Genomic DNA, 24,122 nt, shown 5'->3' on the forward strand with positions numbered 1-24,122 from the left:
TATAGAATACAAGCTTTATTTGTAATACCAATGTCAGACCACAATGTTATTGCACTGCAAGACGCCTTCAACAAAGAGGTAAAATGTAAGTGTTTGGGCCAGGATTCAAACAAACCGCAATGTGCCGTGGTTGCACTGCACTTGATTTAAGGGAAATTGTCTTTAAAAGACAAGTGTCGTGAGGGGTATGGTTGATCTTGACTACCGAATATTTTCTCCCACCTTTAGCAAACTTTTTTTGCAAATTAGTATGATTAGCGAGAACATTTTAAAATGGCAGACAAATCTTAGAAGCTAAAGCTAACAAATGCGTCGGCATGGAAGGGATAGATAAAGCCGTCGCCGATTTCAAGTGCAGTGCGATGTTGGCACATTGTGGTGTGTTTGAATCCCGTCTTGTCTGTTTATAGGGCGACAAAGTAAAAATTCACTGTTGCATTTTTCTCCATCACATAGTGTTATTTTAAGACTCACATCTGCCTTGGCTGACTTCATTCTTAAAAATGATTGATTCTTGAAAAGCAAGGTAAGTAATAGGAATGATTATGTCCCACAGTTTCACCACTTCAATCTATCACTTTTGATTCTTTATAAGCGGGGTGCATTGAAGTGGGAAACCTAGCCCTGCCAATGAATTTAAAAAAATGCTGGACTAAAAAGCCAATAATAGAGAGTTTGGTACAGCATCTAGCAATACAAGGTCTCCAACAGCAGTCCCCCAAGACCCCATGCATAGGAGTTTACATTCCAGCCCATCACATACTGAATCAATGTAAATCAACCAATGATTTTAATATAAAAATCACATTATTGCTGAAAGCTGCAAGTTCCTTTCAGAATCCATTATATTAAGTCTAAATTAGGATAATGGTGAGATGATGAAATTTGAATATGCAATGGGTCTGGGGGACCGATGTTGGAAATGAAGACAAAACAAAACAGTACAGATGACAGGAAGGCCTTGAGAAACCAAACACACTCGAACATGAAAACAAAAGCATTTATTTTTTATATCACCCTTATGTTTTTAACACTGATTAATAGCTACATGGTTTCTGCTAATCAAAGCTAACTGACGAAGCAAGCTTTTTCTTGTTGCGGACAAAAAAACAAACACCAATGCATTAAGACCAATATAGTCTCACCTTCTCAAGAGAATCCTTCAAGGGTAAAATAGTCTTCCCCGTTTTCACATCAGTACAGCAGGATGGACCTGTATTAAAGTGCAGACTGGGGTGAGGGGGGGCAGGGGGCGAGGTAGGAGGGGGTAGGGAGGTGAGCTGAAGGCCTAAACTGACCAGGGTTGCAGGGCTGGTTCAATGATCCACAACCCAACCAACATTTCCCCACCACTTTTCCTTATTCTACTAGTTTGTGGTAAAGGGCTGGTTTAGTGTCAGGCATGGTGTGGCACTTGATGCAAAACGATAACCTACTTCTCCCAAAACGACCAATACTACATGAAAACTGGTTTATATATAGCCAACTAGAATGTTGTTTATATGATATGTCCTATATAACAGTGGCTCTGTGATTTGTCAGTAAATGTAATTTAAACACAACACCAGAATCTTTCATTTTCCCATCTGACAAATCTGATCTGCTTTCCAGGTCACCAGCGTTTAGGACCATTGACATACATCTTGCCTCAGTCCCCTGCAATCTATTCGCTAGCCTTCAGCTAAATGGCATTTCAATGAGAACTCTAGCCCCGAAATGGATTACTTTAAGAAGAGTTTCCATAATGAGAATTTCATCAGGACTTGACATTAAAAGCTTATTCAATAACTTGTAAAAACAAAACCACACTATGTTGTGTCATTACCAACGACAACTCAGAAATGTCACCTTCAAGTGCAAACACACTGAGCGTTAGACAAGGCATTGGTCTTTAAAACGACTTGGCACTGAGAAAAATAAATAATAAGAATAATGGAAATCTTGATAATTGTTTGTAGAGAACATTCTCTTTCCATAAGGGGAGGACTGGTAACTAATACAGTATGGTTGTTATGGGGAGAACTGGTAGCTAATACAGTATGGTTGTTATGGGAAGAAACAATGCAAAGTTAGGAAGGAAAGTGTGGTATACTAAAGCACCAGTATAGGCTGTCATTGGCCGCCAAAGTAAAAGGAGGTGACGGCCGGGTCGCAGCATTCCGGGCTGGTGTCGAAGAGATAGGCCCAAACTTAGTAGGCCGCGTTGACATGGTGAAATGGTGTGAGGGGGAGGGAGAGAAAAGAAAAACAAAACACTGCAGTCACCCTAGCTTTGGGTCCCCAAAGAAGTGGATGTTGTTTGGGGTAAGAGTGGATGGTCAAGGGGGTGATGTGGTCGGTAGGGTTGCGTAGTTGGCACGTAGGAGGGGCACGTTGCTGATCGCTGAACAAAAGAATCCCTACACACACACACCGTGCCTCCCCTGTACCCCATCTACATCACGCAAGCGTTACATTACCCTGTTCCCAGAATCACCCCCCACAGCAGTCCACTGATACGCTCTTGGCACTTAAAAAAAAACGAGTTTGACATGATAAATCAACGCGTGGGTGTGAGGGCACAGGGCTCGCTAGTTCCACTGTCTCTTCCCATCTCCCATTCACTGTCCTGCGCTCTCATTGGTCCTCAAAGCTCCAATCACACTCTGGATGTTTTCTTCTGGAACCTATGAGAGATAGGGAGCAGGGTTAAGTCTTTATTCCAAAAGCTCCAGTTAAAACTGACCCCTACAATTTACCATACAAACAGAGAGAGCGATACAGAGAGGGTGTAGAGTTGTAAACCATCACTCACCAGGGCATGGTCGAACTTGAAGGTACTGATGTAATAAGCTGGAATGTCAGCAGTCGCCAGGGGTTCCGATATTTGAGCCACAATACCGCACTCGTCTGACACAAGGCAATGAGAATAAAGAACAGATATCCATGAATATCAGAATTATTTTAGACACAGGACGTATCTGGGTGTTTAATGTATTCAGTAATATTCGTATTGGCATCACAGTTTGTTTTTACTAATCTTAGCCAAATTACGCTCGCATCAAACAGTGTCTCTTGGTGATGTGCACTCTGCAGATATCTGACTAACATGTGGGAGATCTGTGGAAACCAAACAGAGAGAACCACAACTGTCTTACTTACCAAATCCTAAAGGCTGTCCTCCAATGCGAACCATTTTCCAAAGCTCCCCTGAAGCACTAGTGAAGAGGACATTGTTTGGAAACCTGGTTTGAATAAATTAGAAAATGAATGCACACATTCATTCAAGTAACATTTAAAGATATTAATGTACCTCTCACATCACATGTATTCAAAGATTTCAGAAAACAGCGAATACATCTTTTTGTCTTTTGTGTTATATTCAGCGATTTGGTCAAATTCAGATTGTAGGCCAGTGGTTGCCCTACATCAGGGTTCCCCAACTGTGGATGGTGGATGGAATTTTTGTTTGACATAAAATACTAAAAACACCAGGAAATTAGCTACAAGTGTTTTTAATTTAGGAAAAATCTGTTGAAGTATTCCCACGCATAATAGAGAGATAGATGAGATCGTAGATAAATATAAGCAAGGTTTGAAATTAGGTTTAATTTAAATATTATATCTGTTTGGGCTTCTTGCGGTCAATTTGCAGTCTACAAATTATTTATCTAGTTGATCATCCCTGTCCTACATGCTATGGTGAAAAATATATTACTTCGGAAGTACTAAAATCTTGGTTCACATATTGTCCCCCTTTTTAGCTTAGACAAAACTGACCCATATAAGGGATTCCTCACCAATGTAGGACAAGCCCATGCTAAAATAGCTACTAATGTAGTGGTACTGTAATCCTTTAGTTCAATCCACGTGATTAGTAATGCAGCTGTTCGGGTTACTACACAAGTGACACCTGTAACAGCTGTCAACTCTACATTAACTTCTTTACAAATAAACTTTTTATGATCTTCTATGTTTGTTTCCTAACAACCCAGCAGCAAACCCAGCAAACAAGTTGTCCACAAATGACTCGAAACAGCAAATTGACAGCAGTTGTGCCTTTCTGATGGTGATAGAGAAAAAAACCATGGTTATGGTGTCTAACTGACGGGACCACAGGAGAGCACCCACCGTGGTGTGGTCTGCTCATCCATGACCAGAGAGATGTAGCCCTCAATCAGAGAGAAGGAGAAGAAGCGGATGTGACCAGAGTCCTCGCTAGACGCCCCGGGCTCCTTCATGCTGGAATAGAAAGTAGTGACATTCAAGTGTGTCCAATCTTTCGACTACATTTGGTCCTGTCCATTCCAACCTGGTCACCGAGTGGTCTGCTAGTCAAACCTTTCTATATCTTTAAAGTCTAATCATAACAGCAGCATAACCATCCTATGGCAGCCCTTGCTTAAGTCTAACCCTCTTCCAGGTTCTAGACTTCCTAAAACAAATGGTCTGAATGGAACAGCTAAGTGTTCTTGTGGCAGTGTGTGTGTATGATAGTCTCTTGAAAAGAGACAGCAGATGGCCTCTGGTGACAGCCTTATGTAAAAAAGGAGGAGTGCTGAGGAGTTGGTTCTTACCCGCCTGAGTAGAACATGACGTCCATGAGCAGGGTGGCCACCGAGGGCAGTGTGTCCGGGTCCAGGCTGGTCACACAGAACATGTTACTGGGGCTGGAAAGAGGGTGGATGATGGGACGGGGCACTGAGAGAGCAAAAACATGTTTTTATTAATATGATACTGGCAGTTGTGAACACATATGCTAATAAATTTGATTTTGATTCATACTACCCATGAAATATATCACCTAAAGAGATTTACAAATCCCGACAACAAAATGTGGTCCCGTGTGGCTCAGTTGGTAGAGCATGGCGCTTGCAACACCAGGGTCGTGAGATTCCCATGGGGGACCAGAACGAAAATGTACGCACTGACTACTGTAAGTCGCTCTGGATAAGAGTGTCTGCTAAATGACAAATGTAAAATGAGCCCATGGGCTTAGTGGCCGAGGGCCCTAAGCGACCGCTTATGTCGCTTATGCCTGGGGCTGGCCCTTGCTGTTCTGCCTGCCATATCAGACTGTTATCTCAGGTTCTGTTCTGGGGAAGAACCTTGACTACGAGTGCTGGATTGACATACTCTTACCAAAGATGGATTGTTCAATTCAAGGTTTGACAGGCTGCAACAGAACAGCCAATTCATATCAGGGAGTCTCTGCAATATTCTCATTCATGGGATGAAATACATTTCCATTTGTATCACAGAAACCCCTATGCATAAGCTGAAACAGAGTGTGCGTTACTGTATCTAAATCCAAGCATTTGGATCCTAGCATTTTCAGACTACTGAGTCGAGATGTGCTGGCCTGGTTACACATGTCCCATAGGGGCTCGAACTGTACAGGAAAGGAAACGTGAAAAGTAAATAACCGAGTCAGCACAGCAAAGTTTGTGTCCACATGATAGTGTGAAAAGGGGAATAAAAGTATTGTGTGCCTACCACTAGTGTCAAACTCATTCCACGGAGGGCCGAGTGTCTGCAGGTTTTTGCTCCTCCCTTGTACTTGATTGATGAATTAAGATCACTGATTAGTAAGGAACTCCCCTCACCTGGTTGTCTATGGCTTAATTGAATGGAAAAACCAGAAACCTGCAGACACTAGGTCCTCCATGGAATGAGTTTGACACTCATGGCCTACCGAGTTTAGGCTTGACAAAGCCGTTGGTGACTCCCAGGCTGTTGACGGCCACGGTCTCTCCATTGATCACCCTCAGCAGGGTGAACTCAGAAGACAGGGTGTGCATGACCATGGGCAGGTCCCGCTCTCGAACCTGAATGAACACAACCACTACGCCATCAACAACTCAGCCTCAACCAAAGCAAAACACAAACTTGTTACAACAGGGAAAAACCAAAAAGGTTTTATAGAAACGTGAAATAGCATTTGAACAGCAGGTGAGGGCGGTCTTTCCACCTGGCTGATTCTAATACGTCAGAAAGTAACTCATATTTGCACTTCAAACACAATTTGAAACTGCACTTATCAGGGGAAATAAACTACAGAGTCACAATAGAAAACTATTCAGTGAAATTTCAAAAGAACTCGGAGCTTCTGCATTTTGCTTATCGGAACACTTCAAGGGTATCTAAAGAGAGAGGCCTGTGGGTACAGCAAATGTTAATCAAGCATTCCAAGCAGGTATATCTGACTAGCAAAAGGCTTGGGAAACCAACCTCCCAAAGGAATGCAATGCTAAAAAGCTGGAGACTGTCTTCTGCTTTAAAATACAATTTCAACGTGAAATGAAATGCCCCAAAGAGGTCTCCATTATATGGGCCTAATGCAAAGCTACTGTGTGTCCATTCCCCCAAAATTGTGCTCTCCCCAACTGAACTCTGTGCCTCCTTCCCTGAAGAACTGTACATTTGGACATGATGGACTGATTCCATCCCCACGGGGACTGTTCTGCCGGATCCTGACAGAAACTCATCCATCTCCTCTCCCCCTGACTAAACCCTTATTTGAGTTGCATTGAGGATGTAAACAAAATGTGAAGCCTCCTGTGAGAAGCTGGCCTCTAACTCCTCTAGGCTGGTTGAGTCAGACCAAGTCAGGTTACTTAAGGCTTCCTACCTCTAAATGACTGCTTTCTTCATTTGGGTCGGGTCCCACTGTTTATATAACGCAAATAATCATAATACAACACCAGAATAAAAAATTAAAAAGTCATCTGAACAAAAGCATGCAGGATAGAAACGGAGAGAAAGAGTGACAAGACAAACAGACAGAGAGATTGAGGCAAAGCGAAAGAGGGACATGATTGAGACAGACAAATGGACAGACATTAGGCAGAGAGAAAGAGAGAGACAGATGAGAGAGACGCAAGTTGTTTCCTTCATTTCTTTACAGACCGTGATTAGGCCGTAGTTGGGAGCAGCTGGCGTGGAGGGAGAACAGTGGCCATGAATGTTGCCGGGAAATCCAGCAAGAGACTGAGCTGAGGCTGATCCTCTTTACATAACTACTGCCAGATTATCAACATCTCCATTTTTGTTAACAATTATTTCCATACACAGGCACCGGTTATTCAGCAGACCTTGTGTGTGTGTGTGTGTGTGTGTGTGTGTCTGTGTGTGTGTGTGTGCGCGCGTGTGTCCCACCCCCTTTTAGTAACAGGGTAATACAAATACTCCCTATAGCCAAAAAGGCCTGGCATGAGAAAGAACTGGTGTGATTAAGCAACTTTGACAAAATGAAAAGATCCTTCTCAAAGCAAAAGTGCTGCCCAGGGTGGTACTGTAGATCCACTGCTGTTGTCTTTTCATGTTGAGCAAAATGGAAAAACACTCACAGGCCACAAAGTACAAGTGAGGGCATACTTGATTAAAATGTCCTGTTCCAAAAGCTATTTTCGATTATCTACAGGTATATTTAAGAGTAGGCTACCTTCATACCACTGGTAACATAATAGGTAAGGCTAATGACCATGTTCAGTAATACTTACAGGGATAAGCAGCTAAGCTGACAAATAGGTCCTCAAACTAAATGTGAGTATCAATAACACGTGAAGGGAGACGGGCGCCGCTACAAGGTGCTCATAACAATGGCCAATTGGCTGGCTGATATCTTGCATGTGTTCCTTGGGAAGTTGAGGAAGGCATGCAACAACACTTCAAAAGCCTAATTTATACAGTATGTACGCAATGCAAGAACGCAAACGGCAATCCTGGGTACTTGCGTCAAGTTTGTAATTGAGGGGCTGCCTACATCTACAATGGATCACCATTTTGACCAGATATTAGTAGTTCCTGAGTTGCGTACTAGATAGGTTATAAATTACGCTTAAGAGAGGTCTGTAGTGGAACAGCACTCACCAAGATAAAGTCAGTCTGATAGGTAGACAGCATAAACACAGAAATGTTGTGGTCTGCCAGGGGGGCAATGACAGACTTGGCTATTTTGGTGACTCCGATTGGTTGAGAGTTGGTGGCGCTCCCGCCTCCCGACACCACGTTGAGAGCCAACCACGTGGCCTCGGCGACACTAAGGTGCTCCGACTCGGGCAGTTCTGAAAGGGAACAAGAAAATTATTAGTGGGGCCTAGTTAGTGTGGCATTAGTGTGGTCCCAAAAGGATGTGTCTGTCTGTCAGCGGTCCCCTTAGCAATAAATGAGATGCTAACAGCATCACCAGACTCTCAATGTCTCTTATTTTACGGATGATTGTTTGACATTCTCCTCCGCTGATGAGCTGGATGAGGCATTGTCAAGCATGGGTGCCATTAATATGAGAGGGGTCTGACTTGGAAAAAGGTCTGACTCCACTGCTGAGAACAATGAAATACCACTATACTGACCATGCTTATTTCATCATAAAAAATAATAACTTTGTTAAACAAGTTGCCTTCAAGAGGGTCTTCATTGTGGTTAGTAAATTAGCTTATAAATCACTCAGGGTAAAACATTTACCACTGAGCATAGATTAATAGCGAAAGCCATGCCAACAATCTCAGACTTGTTTTAACAGTCTCAATATAGAGCTAAATGTGTGTGCGGCCATTTTCATGAACTGGCACGAAAACAAAACCAAACAACAAGTACTTGAAGCCTCAACGCAGCAAAGGAAAGTACATACATGCATACATACAGTGCCTTGCGAAAGTATTCGGCCCCCTTGAACTTTGCGACCTTTTGCCACATTTCAGGCTTCAAACATAAAGATATAAAACTGTATTTTTTTGTGAAGAATCAACAACAAGTGGGACATAATCATGAAGTGGAACGACATTTATTGGATTTCAAACTTTTTTAACAAATCAAAAACTGAAAAATTGAGCGTGCAAAATTATTCAGCCCCTTTACTTTCAGTGCAGCAAACTCTCTCCAGAAGTTCAGTGAGGATCTCTGAATGATCCAATGTTGACCTAAATGACTAATGATGATAAATACAATCCACCTGTGTGTAATCAAGTCACCGTATAAATGCACCTGCACTGTGATAGTCTCAGAGGTCCATTAAAAGCGCAGAGAGCATCATGAAGAACAAGGAACACACCAGGCAGGTCCAAGATACTGTTGTGAAGAAGTTTAAAGCCGGATTTGGATACAAAAAGATTTCCCAAGCTTTAAACATCCCAAGGAGCACTGTGCAAGCGATAATATTGAAATGGAAGGAGTATCAGACCACTGCAAATCTACCAAGACCTGGCCGTCCCTCTAAACTTTCAGCTCATACAAGGAGAAGACTGATCAGAGATGCAGCCAAGAGGCCCATGATCACTCTGGATGAACTGCAGAGATCTACAGCTGAGGTGGGAGACTCTGTCAATAGGACAACAATCAGTCGTATATTGCACAAATCTGGCCTTTATGGAAGAGTGGCAAGAAGAAAGCCATTTCTTAAAGATATCCATAAAAAGTGTTGTTTAAAGTTTGCCACAAGCCACCTGGGAGACACACCAAACATGTGGAAGAAGGTGCTCTGGTCAGATGAAACCAAAATTGAACTTTTTGGCAACAATGCAAAACGTTATGTTTGGCGTAAAAGCAACACAGCTCATCACACTGAACACACCATCCCCACTGTCAAACATGGTGGTGGCAGCATCATGGTTTGGGCCTGCTTTTCTTCAGCAGGGACAGGGAAGATGGTTCAAATTGATGGGAAGATGGATGGAGCCAAATACAGGACCATTCTGGAAGAAAACCTGATTGAGTCTGCAAAAGACCTGAGACTGGGACGGAGATTTGTCTTCCAACAAGACAATGATCCAAAACAAAGCAAAATCTGCAATGGAATGGTTCAAAAATAAACATATCCAGGTGTTAGAATGGCCAAGTCAAAGTCCAGACCTGAATCCAATCGAGAATCTGTGGAAAGAACTGAAAACTGATGTGCACAAATGCTCTCCATCCAACCTCACTGAGCTCGAGCTGTTTTGCAAGGAGGAATGGGAAAAAATTTCAGTCTCTCGATGTGTAAAACTGATAGAGACGTACCCCAAGTGACTTACAGCTGTAATCGCAGCAAAAGGTGGCGCTACAGAGTATTAACTTAAGGGGGCTGAATAATTTAGCACGCCCAATTTTTCAGTTTTTGATTTGTTAAAGTTTGAAATATCCAATAAATGTCGTTCCACTTCATGATTGTGTCCCACTTGTTGTTGATTCTTCACAAAAAAATAGTTTTATATCTTTATGTTTGAAGCCTGAAATGTGGCAAAAGGTTGCAAAGTTCAAGAGGGCCGAATATTTCGCAAGGCACTGTACATACATACATACATACATACAACAGATGAGCACAATACAAACTTCCAGCCAATCTACCTACAGTAGAATACCTGCACCTGTTTCACAACACAGAGCTTCTAGTATCCATGGTGACCAACGAGGGTCACCCTGGAAACCAGTCTATAATGACATGGATTCATCACTCAACCACAAAACCAAGCCAGTGACAGCTTGGCCTCTGTTAACCGGGGCGGCAGGTAGCCTAGCATTTAGGGCGTTGGGCCAGTAACCGAAAGAATGCTAGATTGAATCCCCGAGCTGAGAAGGTAAAAATCTGTCGTCTTGCCCTTGAACACTGTTCCCAGGCCGTCATTGTATATAAGAATTTATTGTTAACTGACTTGCCAAGTTAAATAAAAGGTTAAATTAAAAATTTAAAAACCCATAATGGCACAGCGGGCAGTACTGATGTAGCAATATGTAGTCAAACATTGGCATCGAGTCAAGATATGAGGAATTAAAGAAAGCATAGGCCCTTACTGTCTGGGATCCCTGGGATGTTAAAATGTACAATGGGTAATGGTTAGGGTAGGGATGTCCCAAGGATTCTGGATAACACTGCCCGAAAATCATAGAACTACACATGTTTTCCTGATTTACTACCATCCTGGTAAAGATCCAGAGGTATCGACCACAAAACCCACCTTTGAAGCCTTCCTCATCGACGATAATGGTATAATCCTCCGGAGTTTCCGTCAAACTGAAAAACTTGCATCTGGAAACGATAAAGGAGGTTTCATATTGAATAACATGGTTCATTATGCTACTTGTAAATAACCAGTTAGTTTCAACAGAACATATTAATTATCTCAGTTCAGTTATTTAAATGGAAAGGAGTTATTGAAAGCTGCTTGCAGGCAATAAGCAAGAAGGGATCCCCTAAATACCCAGAAAGTACCTCTTTGGACAATGCAAATGAGCAGAAGCATATTGTTAGCCTTAAGTATTGTGTGGTTTCATGAGCATTTTTTTAATGCTACATAATATGCCTGTGTATATATGAACCATTCAGTTACAACAGGAAACAAATTTGAGGTTAACAATTAGAAACTAAACTTCTGTAAAGCCTCTAATGTCATCAGCCTCCAAAAATCTGTTTGACCCCACATACCTATGAAGTTCCTTCCGTGGAACGCAAGCAACACATCCATACACTCAGCGCAGCCAATCTGTTTGATCACAAGTCTGAATATCTTCTTCATCACCATATTTAATGACATAATGATGGACTATATTTGAGGCCCATCAGGTCATCGAGACAACATAGAAATACACCATGGTTTTGTTCAGATCGAAGTAAGCCCAGCTATCTCTTTCATTTTTTCCATCAGTAATGGGTGATAGGAGCTCCATACAGTTGTGCAAACCTCGTTGCCACAGGAATTGCAAAACCAGAGATGTTTTTGAACATTTTCACTCCATGCATCCATCTAGCGGCATTTCCACGGTAACACAATTACAGTTTGACTCAGTTTGTTCTCTTTATTTTAAATGTATGCCAAACAAAAACCATTGATTTCAAAGTTGTTCAACTCTGCACAAAGACTATTTTTAACAATTTAGCTGAATGACTATGCAGATGCAAACTTTGGTAATGGCATTATGTTAAAATCTCCCTCAGGTTTTTATGCGACCACATTTTCCCAAAACTTTTAAATATCTGCTCTGAATTAAGATTCAAAGATATCTGCAGAAAGAATGGGGTGTCAGCTATGATACCTTGAGTTTGAAAGAAAATCTATTTTGGTTATTAAACTACAGTAAGTGGTGGATTTACACCCGATAACAGAATTACGGTAACTGAATTACAACATGGGTCCCTGATCTGTACCTCACAGAAAAGCTAAATTATGGATATGAATGTCATTCTCCTCATGTTTCACAAGTTTGGACATCACAGTGCAGCAGAGCAAAGTACAGTACAACACAGCATAGCAGGGTTTTACAGTACAGTAGAGTTCAGTAAGACATAGTTCAGTACGGTCAAGTACAGTACAATACTCTACTCAATGTATTGTACTGTGCTATCCAAACTTGTGAAACATATGTGTATGATAGGTTCAGATTTGGTTCAGTCAGGTCCGTCTGTGGGCGTTAACATCAAAGCCAACATACCAGGCCCTGTTTCCCAGATTTGTCACAATGTTCTATTGTTTCCAGTACTTGTCTTATATTGTCTCCAATGTATCATCCGGGTAAAAACCTGTCTGATTAGGATGAATAATACCTTTTTAATTTTATGTGCTATGCATTTTGCATCACACTGAAGTGTAAGAGGCCTTCAGTTTTTCGAGTTTATGGTTTCTTTGATATAAATGCCCCTATGCAAACATGCCCAAATAAAATACATGGATCTTGAGTTGAGACTGCCAGCACCTGCTGCAGACTATTATGACAATCATAAAACCTGAACCAGCTCACGATTCTGGGAGAGAAGAGCAATGTTTGTCCGATCCACCCAAACCTCTCAATCAAGGGGTACCATGATACTTGTTGATTGTGGAAAGCAGCGAGTCTGATGGCATGAGTCATTTATTTGATGATGTTGGCGTGCGTCATCTCCTAAATACTCGACTGGCCTACTTGTCCCACTCCCAAACCTCTCCTGTTGTTGTGTCATATCATCTCAAGTGTCCTTGGGTTGGCATGGTGGAGAGCATTACTAATACATATGCATGGAGAATGGGTGCCTCACTGCCATTAAAGGAGACTTCAGATTAGATTCACCTTCAGTATTGACTTGGCGCTTTACCACTATGGGATTTGTGTTTTCAATTGAAGGTTTTGAGTTGAAAGGATGCGGAGCTAACGGTAGACTTTAGAGAGTGCAATTTTGAAGTTTGTCTACCTCATTGCTCTTGGTGCATGTACCCGGAAACTGCCATCAGAACAAACATTTGTAACTTGATCTCTGCTTTTGACTGGAAACGTTAGATGAGCGATAATTCAACATGGCTGTGTCCTCTTGAAAATATTTTTGTACTTCGAGTTTCACGCATTGCCCATGAAACATTGGTTAGATAGGGTTAACTCACCACCAGCTAATTTCATGTTCAAATATGAATAGCAAAAAGGATGTTTCCATTCAAATGTCTTTCTTTACTAAGATGTTTTTTTTTTTCAAGCAAATGCTCTCACAGTGCAAGCTCCCTCAGAAACAACCTACCTTATGGAAATTCCACGATAATGAAATTGCAATGAGACTCAGATTTCCCACTTAAAAATGTATGCGTAACAAAAGCCATTGATTTAAAAGTTAAAGAATCATACAACTATATGCACAAGGAATAATTTTAACAATTTATACTGAACGTTTTACCAAAAGACATACTGGAAGAACTGTGCAGATACAAAGCTCGGTAACAAAATAAAACCGAGGGAGATTTTACTGCAATTCTGTTACCAAACTTTGGCCTATCCAGTCAGTTATTTTTATTATGTTTTTACTGTAAATTGTTCAATGTATTTATTATGCATACGGTTGTTGGTTTATTAAACTTTGAAATCAATGGTTTTTGTTTAGCATATTTTAAAGTGAAATATCAAAGTCTCAATTCCGTAACTTACCCAAGGCTGGAATGAACATGTTACGGTAAAGTACTACAAACTTTACCATGTCTCTTTTGGAGACATCAGGATATGTTTTGCCATAGACCAACATACCTTCTGAGATTCAGTTACTGGATTTTCATGTCCAATTATTTTAGCTAAATATCATCAAAATCTCTTTTTGTGTGGTGAAAAAGTATTTGCCCCTTTCTGATTCTCAATTTATTTTATTTATCTAATTTTTACCCCTTTTTCTCCCCAATTTCGTGGTATCCAATTGTTTTTAGTAGCTGCTATCTTGTCGTATGGGCTCGGGAGAGACGAAGGTTGAAAGGCATGCGTCCTCCGATACACAACCCAACCAAGCCACACTGCTTCTTAACCCAGCGCGCATCCAACCCGGGAAGCCAGCCGCACCAATGTGTCAGAGGAAACACCGTGCACCTGGCAACCTTGGTTAGCGTGCACTGTGCCCTGCCTGACACAGGAGTCTCTGGTGCGCGATTAGACAAGGATATCCCTACAGGCCAAGCCCTCCCTAACCCGGACGATGCTAGGCCAATTGTGCGTCACCCCACAGACCTCCCGGTCGCAGCCGGTTACGACACAGGGCACGAACCCAGAGTCTCTGATGGCACAGCTGGCGCTGCAGTACAGCTCCCTTAATGACTGCGCCACCCGGGAGGCCCCTGATTCTCTATTTTTGCATATTTTTGTATACTGAATGTTTTTCAGATCTTCAACCGAAAACTAATATTAGATAAAGGGAACCGGTGTTTACAAATAGCAAAAAAAATGTATACTTATTTTATTTATAACACCCAATTCCCCTGTGTGAAAAAGTAATTGACCCCTTACATGCTGACCACGTCACTTGCGTTGTGTACGCGAGAATTGCAAAATAAATGTACACATACATGTTATTCAATCATTTAATCTAATCTGCTCACAAGTCTGTGTAGCCAGGTGCTAAAATAGAACTTGGCTCTATTTTTGATGCGTGATGCTCTGCAAGTCCCGCCTCTCCTCATTGGTTTTTGGGAGCATATACCTACATGGGTGATTGAAAAATGAACTGATGTCCAGACTCCAGTAAGTGGTGGTAATGCACCTTAAAGTTGGTTGCCAACTGACATATAAAGTCCACTATTACTGAAGGAGGAGAGATTACTAGAAACGATTAGTTTTTGTTGGAGTAGAGAACAAACGATTTTGTGTGACTCAAAATGGGTCAAAATTCCACAAAGATCCAGAAAAAAAAGGATCTTGTGCATTTCAGGTAAAATAACAACCCAATGTTTATATCCCTGGGCAAATTAGCTAGCAACAGCAAGCTAGCTAAATGTTCATGAATGTTTCATGTGTTTTGACCTGTCCCCAAATTAACATCGTTGGTTCAGAGTTCGTTTTGATATTTCAACCTACGTATCTAGATTGCATCTGGTGTGGATGTACAAAAATCAACATGTGTGAGAAGGCGCACGAGCATGCCCGGTCTCGACAGCATGATACACACAATAACTGGTTGTGCCACCTTGAGCTGCAATGACTGCTACAAAATGCTTCCTGTAGTTGTTGATCAGTCTCTCACATCAATGTGGAGGAATTTTGGCCCACTCTTGCATGCCAAACTGCTTTAACTCAGCAACATTTGTGAGTTTTAAAGCATGAACTGCATGTTTCAAGTCCTGCCACAACATCTCAATTGGGATTAGGTCTGGACTTTAACTATGCCATTCCAAAACTAAAAATGTGTGGCTTTTTAGACATTTTCATGGTGTGTTTTGGATCATTGTCTTGAGGCATAACCCAGCTGCGCTTCAGCTCACAGACGAAGGCCTGACATTCTCTTGTAGAATTGTCTGATACAGAGTAGCATTCATGGTTAAGGCAAGTCATCCAGGTCCTGAAGCTGTAAAGCATTTCCAAACCATCACACAGCCACCACGCTTGACCATTGGTATAAGGTTTTACTGTGAAATGCAGTGTTTGGTTTTTGCCAGGCATAACGGGACCCATGTCATCCAAAATGTTGACTCAAGTTTGCCAAACAGCACCTGAATGATCATCAAAACTCTTGGATGAATGTTCTATGGACAGAGGAGTCAAAAGTATCAACTATTTGGATGACATGGGTCCCATTATGCCTGGCAGTTCTGCATGGAAGAGTGGGACAAAATTACTCCACAGCGATGTGAGAGACTGATCAACAACTACAACAAGTGTTTGGTTGGAGTCATTGCAGCTAAAGGTGGCACAACCCGTTATTGAGTGTAAGGGAGCAATTACTTTTTCACACAGGAGCACTGGGTCTTGCAACTTTGTTTATTAAACAAATGAAATAAGTATGTAATTTTGTTTTATTTGTTTAGGCTCCCTTTATATAATATTAGGTTTTGGGTCAAGATCTGATAACAATCAGTATCAAAAACATGCAAAAGTAGAGAAAAAAGTATTTTATTTTCTCTACTTTTGTATTCAATATATATATATACACAGTATTCAATATATATAAATAAAAGACAGGATTGTAATCAGTGAGACAGCACATTTAGGGAGAAGGTCATCAACAACATTCTAGGTGGCAAGCAGCTTCCAAGCCAGCGCCTTGTGTTTGTTTGGATCCACATTTAGTCAGCATGACTTAAATTCTACATGAATGCAAGGCACTTCACAGGGAGCTTCTAAATGAGTTTGATTCAGGCTGTTAGAAAACCCATGAGCAATTAACAACCTTCCATTACTTAACTCGAAATTGGACACAATCAGTACTGTATGTGATGGGAGGTACAGCAAATATAAAATCTCAATAGGCAAATCTATTAGTGACTCCCAAATGATAGAAATGCTATGAAATGACAGCTGCAACCAGGCCCAAATCTCAGATGAAGCCGATCAAAGATTTCCTCATCCCACTTGAGGCCAAACAATGTTCTGAAAACAGACCAGCTTGGTGCATCCAGCTCTGTCTGCCAACAATGGAAGCAATGAAACACATCCAAGGTATAAGGGGAAACCACAGGCTGTTTAATGACAGATGCATCCATTTTAATTCAGTTCTGTCTGTGCATCAGGAAATAAGATCTTTAAAAAGTTTGTCTGTCTTCTATTTTCTATACTATAACTGCTGTTTACTTCGTGGAGAGAGTATGGGATATCAGTATCTTTATCTGTATTTTTAAACACTGCCTTAAGGGTCATTACACCTTCAAATCATAGTTTGTCAGACGTTATAATACCTCTAAAGTAGTCAAGTTGAAACCACGTCCCACGACATCGATTGTGTAGATCCAGCTATATGCCTCCACACCAAATGAATGGAAAAGATAAGCACTGACTAAAACCAGGAAATGACACGGTACTCATCTTTTCTATTCATTTGAGATCGAAACAAAGCTGTATCTACCATACCACTGCAAAATGTGAACCTAAATGCATGTTTTACGCCCCCAAGCTGTGCGATGAAACATTTATACTGCATTCTGTGGACCTCTGCCTCCTTTTCAAGTATTTTTCAAGGGTCACCACAGCACATGTAAAAAGGTCACTGAAAGGTGGAGGAGAATTTGCCTTAAGGAGAGCTTGGTAAACATAGGTTAGCAAATGACCTTTTCAACCCCATGTGTCATTAATGTGTCACTAAAATATAAATGCCTTCAACTTGTATCCTGGTGCAGTTGTAAAAGCGAGGATCCAAAGATCTTTGTTGGAATGCAAAACTGTTATATTATTGGCCTGTAGTCCCATTTCTCACAGATGAGGCCAACATTTTAGTGATAAGAATAGATCTTGAGGAAATAATCACTTGAGGAAAATAGCACTAACGAAGTTTAGGTTAGAGTAGCCTATTGATAATATGCTCACAGCACATTTACAGTGGCATTTCATCATGTAAGTTAAACTTTTGCAATAGGTTTACAGAAGATAATCTACAGATAACCTGCCCTATCCTCGTCATGCCAGGTGAAATTAATAGGAGGAAAAAATATACAGCGTTATTGTTGTCTCCTAATTAGAACCTATTAAATGTATTTAAAACCGAGAAAGGCTGTAGTCAGAAACACAACCAGCGGGCCAGCGTTCACATATCCAGCAACAGATAGAATGGCTAGCTAACCAGAAGATGATTGCAACATTTCAAATTATATATTCGGCATCATCGCGAACAACATAATAGTCTCACGCCGCCAGTTCAAGTTTGACTTAAAGCAACCACCTCACCCCGTTTAATTTTACACCTACACACAACGAAAAACACAACACCGCAGAGCTGCAATGCCGCGTTAACATTATGTGGGAAACTCGGGACCTCCGAGTAAAAATGAACATAATAATATGCGTAGATATTTTTATTGGTCGATTCTTCTTCCCAAGTGGGAAACTCCGGTATCAGAGAGGAATGCCGCGTTCAAGTGCTTGTCGGAACTAGGAAATGTAGGACATGTTAACTGTTGAACGCAGCAGTATAACTACAACCAGAAATTTGAGTTTGTTAGTTCTGACTAGCTCATGAACAAGGCAGAAGAGGTGAAGCAGGAGGGTTAACTCCACCCCCATAATCTGTACACATTAAGCAGATCATTAATTATTAAGCAACTGAGTTTTTGTATGGGGTGGAGAAAGTGTTGAATTTAGTCACGATTAACATGAATTGCCATTTTGATACGTAAGGCTTATTTGATCTAATAGAAATGTTGTAATGCCTAGGTTCTTACGAGTGTACTGCTTCCAATTGGCTCATTCATCCCCCCTGTAACTATTCCCCAGGTCGTTGCTGTAAATGAGAATGTGTTCTCAGTCAATTTACCTGGTAAAATAAAATAAGTGAGATGCACTTGACAACTGAGAAAAAAATATTGGAGTAGTCCTTGAAATTCGCGATGGTCTATGCATATTCATGAGGCTAGCATTGCTTCTCACTCTCCATTGAATACAGGCGGTTGATGTCAACACCCCTCTTCGATTATATTTTTTAAAATAAGATGTATCCACCAAACCACAGAGAGGAATAGGCGGGAGCTTGACAGCCGACGTTCCGGTCTGTGGAAAACGAATCCCATTGTTAGGGCGGAGTCACAGGCCTCATTATATCCAGTATCTCTGGTATCGTCTTTCTACAAGTAAGCAAGTAGATTTCCGAGTTTCCGACAGGACATAAACGCAGCATAAGCACGTAGCCTACACACCCCTTCACGTTGACCGGACTACAAAAGCACAAAAGCTGAAAAAAATGACAATGCAAAACAACATACTGAATTTAAAGAATTACTGTCAGCACTCATTGACTCATGCAAAAACAGAGCATGCATTTTCATTGAAAGCTAAAACATAACTGCTGAAGAGAATTACAATTGGACAGTTTTGCCACAACGATCGGCAACATTGTATCTAGTCGCGCAATTAGTTTGCAAAAACGTTACTGCCCAATAAGATATTTAGAATGATTAATTTTCTTTATTGTATCGGATTTAATAAAAATGTTCTATAAATAAAGCTACTTACCTTGTTTTAGAGGGCAAGAAGGCGAGTTTGATTAATCCGTGAGTGCAAATCTGAATGCCCTCTTTTGCTATACTCGCTACTTTCAAGCTGTGTTCTAAAATATGCAACTCCATCATTTGCGTCTTCTCATTTGAGGAACATCTAAGACATAGATGTATATCGTTTCTAATAAAAAAAAAAAAATAAATACACCTATATAGCTTATAAAAACCGTGAAACGTAGCAGAAAGCAAGGGAGGGAGAAGGACAAGTTATCCACTTCGGAAAAGAATGAAAGAGAGGTAAAATAGAAGCAGGGTGTAATAAAAGAATCACAATGAGGTAAACGGGGAGGAAGAGAATGACTGTCGGTCCCCGTGTATTCTCTCCGACAGGGCTTGGAATAGTCCAGCAGCTGGTAACAGTGAAACAAACAACTTGCCACTCAAAAGAAGGGGAGGACCTGCTTTGCCACACGGGCATGTTGGGACATGTAGTTTCACATTTCCTATGGCGTCATGGCAGGGCCATCATGGAGCAAATACAAGGACAATGCAAAATATGACAAATTAAGCATTTTGTTTCACTGTTTTGTATATGCATGATTTGTAATGCATTAAATTGTCTGAGGACAAACCCCAGACATCTTACAAATCAACCTTGCAAGATAGACCTACTACATCTGTGCCCGTAATGTCCAAAAACTGTCATCGCTAGGACATTAATGGCCTGTCCACACATGTCTTATATACTTACCTATCTCCATCTGAAATTCATTAACTGTTTGCTTTCAGTTATTCACACAGGTTTTGGTCCTATCGGTGGCCTACTTATAAGGTTAATATTTTGTAGGGGTTTGCATTGAAAGAAGGAAGACTAATTTCCCTCCTCATAAATACAATTTACCATTAAAGTAGGCTTATTACAGTAATCAGAGTTGCAGGGCAGCCTGATTGATAGCCGAAACTGGGGGGACAGCACACTTGATGTCTGACAGTCTCTGACACATTATACATTTGCAATTTTAACAATGGGACCCTGTTAACTCAATCACCATACTCACTTTCTGTTGATGTAAAGTTCATCAGCTCCCCAAAGCAGATAGCAGCATGATAAGAGTTTAATGTTGAACACAAAGAAACAAGTAACCTGATTTATGGGATTCCACTCAGAGCATCACTCAATGGAGGTTCAGAATTCATGGCCTGGTCCGTCAATGCATTGGTAAATGACAATGGTGATGATGCCATTAAACAAGATCTTGAAAGAATATTTGAACTCTGACCTTACTACCTACCAGACTGGGATTTTGAAGGGCCTGTGCTATCCGGGATCCTTGGAACATCCCTACCCGATTGAAGTTGAAATTTAAAATGTTTAGGATTTAGGGTAGGTACGTCCCAAGGATCCCTGATAGCACTGACCGATTTTGAAGGTGCTGGAATTGTGCCCACAAATGAGCTTTTCTATGATTTATATCTGACATAAATCCAAAGATTGAGGCAACAGAACGTACAAATGAGTTATTCGTGTTATTCTGTATGCAAATAAACAAACTAAATCATCATTGATGTCAGGAATCCCAGTGGTTCCATTGTGCTTGGTAGAGCACAGCATTCAGACATCTTTGTAGAGTATCTCTACAAAGGCAAATACAGGTACACTTATCATTTTTTAATTTAACCTTTTTTTAACTAGGCAAGTCAGTTAAGAACAAATTCTTATTTACAATGACTGCCTACATCAGACAAACCCAGACAACGCTGGCCCAATTATGCTCTACCCTGTAGGATTCTCAATCAGAGCCGGTTGTAATACAGCCTGGAATCGAACCAGGTTGTCTGTAGTGATGCATCTAGCACTGAGAAGCAGTGCCTTAGACCATTGCACCACTCAGGGGCTTTAACTATGACGTTTTCTCAGGTCACATTCTTTGAACCTGCAGGTGGGAGGATAGCCTTGTATAGGTGGTGATGTCATTTCATGCAGTATAAGTTCCATCTCAATCACCATCAACTTACTGCTATTTCGTAGATAGTGCACATACTCTCAGTAGCTCCATCACCCCTCCTACACTCGTGGACCAGACTAGGCCTTGCTTCAGTATAAAAACTAGACAGCAGTTTAATTATTCACAGGCTATGACTGGTGGTAACTAAGGCCCTAGCTGACTGGAGCCATAAAATAATACGCTTTTTTTGTCTGTGGCAGTGATAAGACCCTACAGTCACTCTGATCTCGCAAAGCTAGGGCCCAGTTGAGGGTGTGGAAAATATGATATTGTTCAGTTCAAAGGACATTTCCCTTCAGATGTTTTTATGTATTCTTGAGGTTTCTCTAGTGCCATTTCCACCACCTCCCCTTTCCTTGAATTGACATGGACTAGTGAAAGTAGATTTATATGGGTCTGAAGGAGTTGCTGAGATGGCAACTTTAGGCTTGAACTGCAGGTTCATCAGGTTTTTAGAACAATTTCTTGGGGGGAGTCTGATGCATAAAATTTACCACATTGAAATACTGTACAGATTAAAACATGTGATGCTATAGAAATTTTTACTTTTGTGAACCTGCAAGAGCATGCATTTCCATATTTAAAAAATATCTAGGCCTACTCCTATCGGAGATCAGATAACACGATTGACCGTCTTGAAAATAAACATGCAGTTCATATTCCCCTTTAGAAAAAAGCTATGCCCCTCCCCACTCCATGGTATACAGTTCAAAACATGACTGTACATATACTATACCGGAGCTCCAAGTCTGGGACCAAAAGGCTACTGAACAGCTTCAACCCATAGGCTATAAGACTGCTGAACAGTTAATTGATGATTTTTGTACTTTTTAAATCTGCATTGTTGGGAAAGGGCTCGTAAGTAAGCATTTCACAGTAAAGTCTACATCGGTTTTATTCGGCGCAAGTGAAGCATTTCATGGTAAAGTCAACACCTGTAGTATTTGACGTGACAGTTACAGTGCATTTGGAAAGTTCAGACCTCTATACTTTTTCCACATTCTGTTACGTGACAGCCTTAATCTAAAATTTATTAAATTGTCTTTTTCCCTCAATCTACACGCAATACCCCACAATGACAAAGCAAAAACAGTTTTATTTTTGCAAATGTATAAAATCTCCGCCAGGACATATTACATGTACATAAATATTCACCCTATACTCAGTACTTTGTTGAAGCACCTTTGGCAGTGATTACAGCCTAGAGTCTTCTTGGGTATGACGATACAAACTTGGTACACCTGTATTTGGGGAATTTCTCTCAACCTGCTCTGCAGACCCTCTCAAGCTCTGTCAGGTTGGATGGGGAGCGTTGCGGCACAGCTATTTTCAGGTCTCTTCAGAGATGTTTTGATCGGGTTCATATCTGGGCTCTGGCTGGGCCACTCAAAGACATTCAGAGACTTGTCCCAAAGCCACTCCTGCATTCTCTTGGCCAGGTGCTTAGGGTCATTGTCCTGTTGAAGGTGAACCTCACCCAAGTCCGCGGTATTGAGTGCTCTGGTGCAGGATTTTATCAAGGATATCTCTGTACTTTGCTCAGTTCATCTGTCCCTCGATCCTGATTAGTCTCCCAGTCCCTGCTGCCGATAAACATTCCCACAGCATGATGCTTCCACCACCATGCTTCACCGTAAGGATGATGCCAGGTTTCCTCCAGACGTGACACTTGACATTAAGGCCAAATAATTATGTCTTGGTTTATCAGAATACATAATCTTGTTTCCCATGGTCTGAGAGAGTACTTTAGGTGACTTTTGGCAAACTCCAAGTGGGCTGTTATGTGCCTTTTACTGAGGAGTGGTTTCCGTCTGGCAACTTTACCATAATGGTCTGATTGATGAAGTGCTGCAGAGATGGTTGTCTTTCTGAAAGCTTCTCCCATTTCCACAGAGGAGCTGTCAGTGACCATTGGGTTCCTGGTCACCTCCCTAACCGAGGCCCTTAACCCCTGCTTGCTCAGTTTGGCAGGGCAGCCAGCTCTAGGAAGAGTCTTGGTGGTTTCAAACTTCTTCCATTTAAGAATGATGGAGGCCAGTGTTCTTAGGGACCTTCAAATGTGCACACAATGCCAGCAGCATAGCACTGCTGGCTTGCTTCTGAAGCTAAGCAGGGTTGGTCCTGGATGGGAGACAAGACACTGCTGGAAGTGGTGTTGGAGGGCCAGTAGGAGGCACTCTTTCCTCTGGTCTAAAACAAAATATCCCATTGCCCCAGGGCAGTGATTGGGGACACTGCCCTGTGTAGGGTGCTCATTCGGATGGGCCGTTAAACGGGTGTCTTGACTCTCTGAGGTCAAGATCCCATGGCACTTATTGTAGGGGTGTTTACCTTGGTGTCCTGGCTAAATTCCCAATCTGGCCCTCAAATCATCACGGTCACCTAATAATACCGTTTACAATTGGCTCATTTGTCCCTGTAACTATTCCCCAGGTTGTTGCTGCAAATGAGAACGTGTTCTCAGTCAATTTACCTGGTAAAATAACAGATAAATAGGACATTTTGCGGTACCCTTTCCCAGATCTTTGCTTCGACACAATCCTGTCTTGGTGGTCTACGGACAACTCCTTTGCCCTCATGGCTTAGATTTTGCTCTGCGATGCAGTCAACTGTGGGAACCTATATATAGACAGGTGTGCCTTTCCAAATCATGTCCAATCAATTGAATTTACCACAGGTGGACTCCAATCAAGTTGTAGAAACATCTCAAGGATGACCAGTGGAAAAAGGATACACCGGAGCTCAATTTCAACTCATAAAGGGCCTGAATACCTACGTAAATAAGGTATGTTTTTTATAGACTTATAAAATTGTC

General features: G+C 41.4%; 1 protein-coding gene across 1 annotated transcript; it reads right to left on the minus strand.

The window, feature by feature from the left end:
* castor2 (cytosolic arginine sensor for mTORC1 subunit 2) lies at positions 1-19,729 on the minus strand. The gene is made up of 9 exons (XM_064982109.1): positions 19,318-19,729; positions 10,911-10,981; positions 7,852-8,045; positions 5,675-5,807; positions 4,557-4,680; positions 4,111-4,221; positions 3,142-3,224; positions 2,795-2,889; positions 1-2,666 (listed from the first exon to the last, which is right to left on the minus strand). The coding sequence occupies exons 1-9, from the start codon at positions 19,431-19,433 to the stop codon at positions 2,601-2,603; spliced, it is 993 nt and encodes a 330-aa protein (XP_064838181.1). The 5' UTR covers positions 19,434-19,729; the 3' UTR covers positions 1-2,600.
* Between the last annotated feature and the right edge of the window lie 4,393 nt (positions 19,730-24,122).

Source organism: Oncorhynchus masou, chromosome 12 (genome assembly GCF_036934945.1).
Source record: "Oncorhynchus masou masou isolate Uvic2021 chromosome 12, UVic_Omas_1.1, whole genome shotgun sequence".
In the NCBI taxonomy this organism is placed as follows: Eukaryota; Metazoa; Chordata; class Actinopteri; order Salmoniformes; family Salmonidae; genus Oncorhynchus; species Oncorhynchus masou.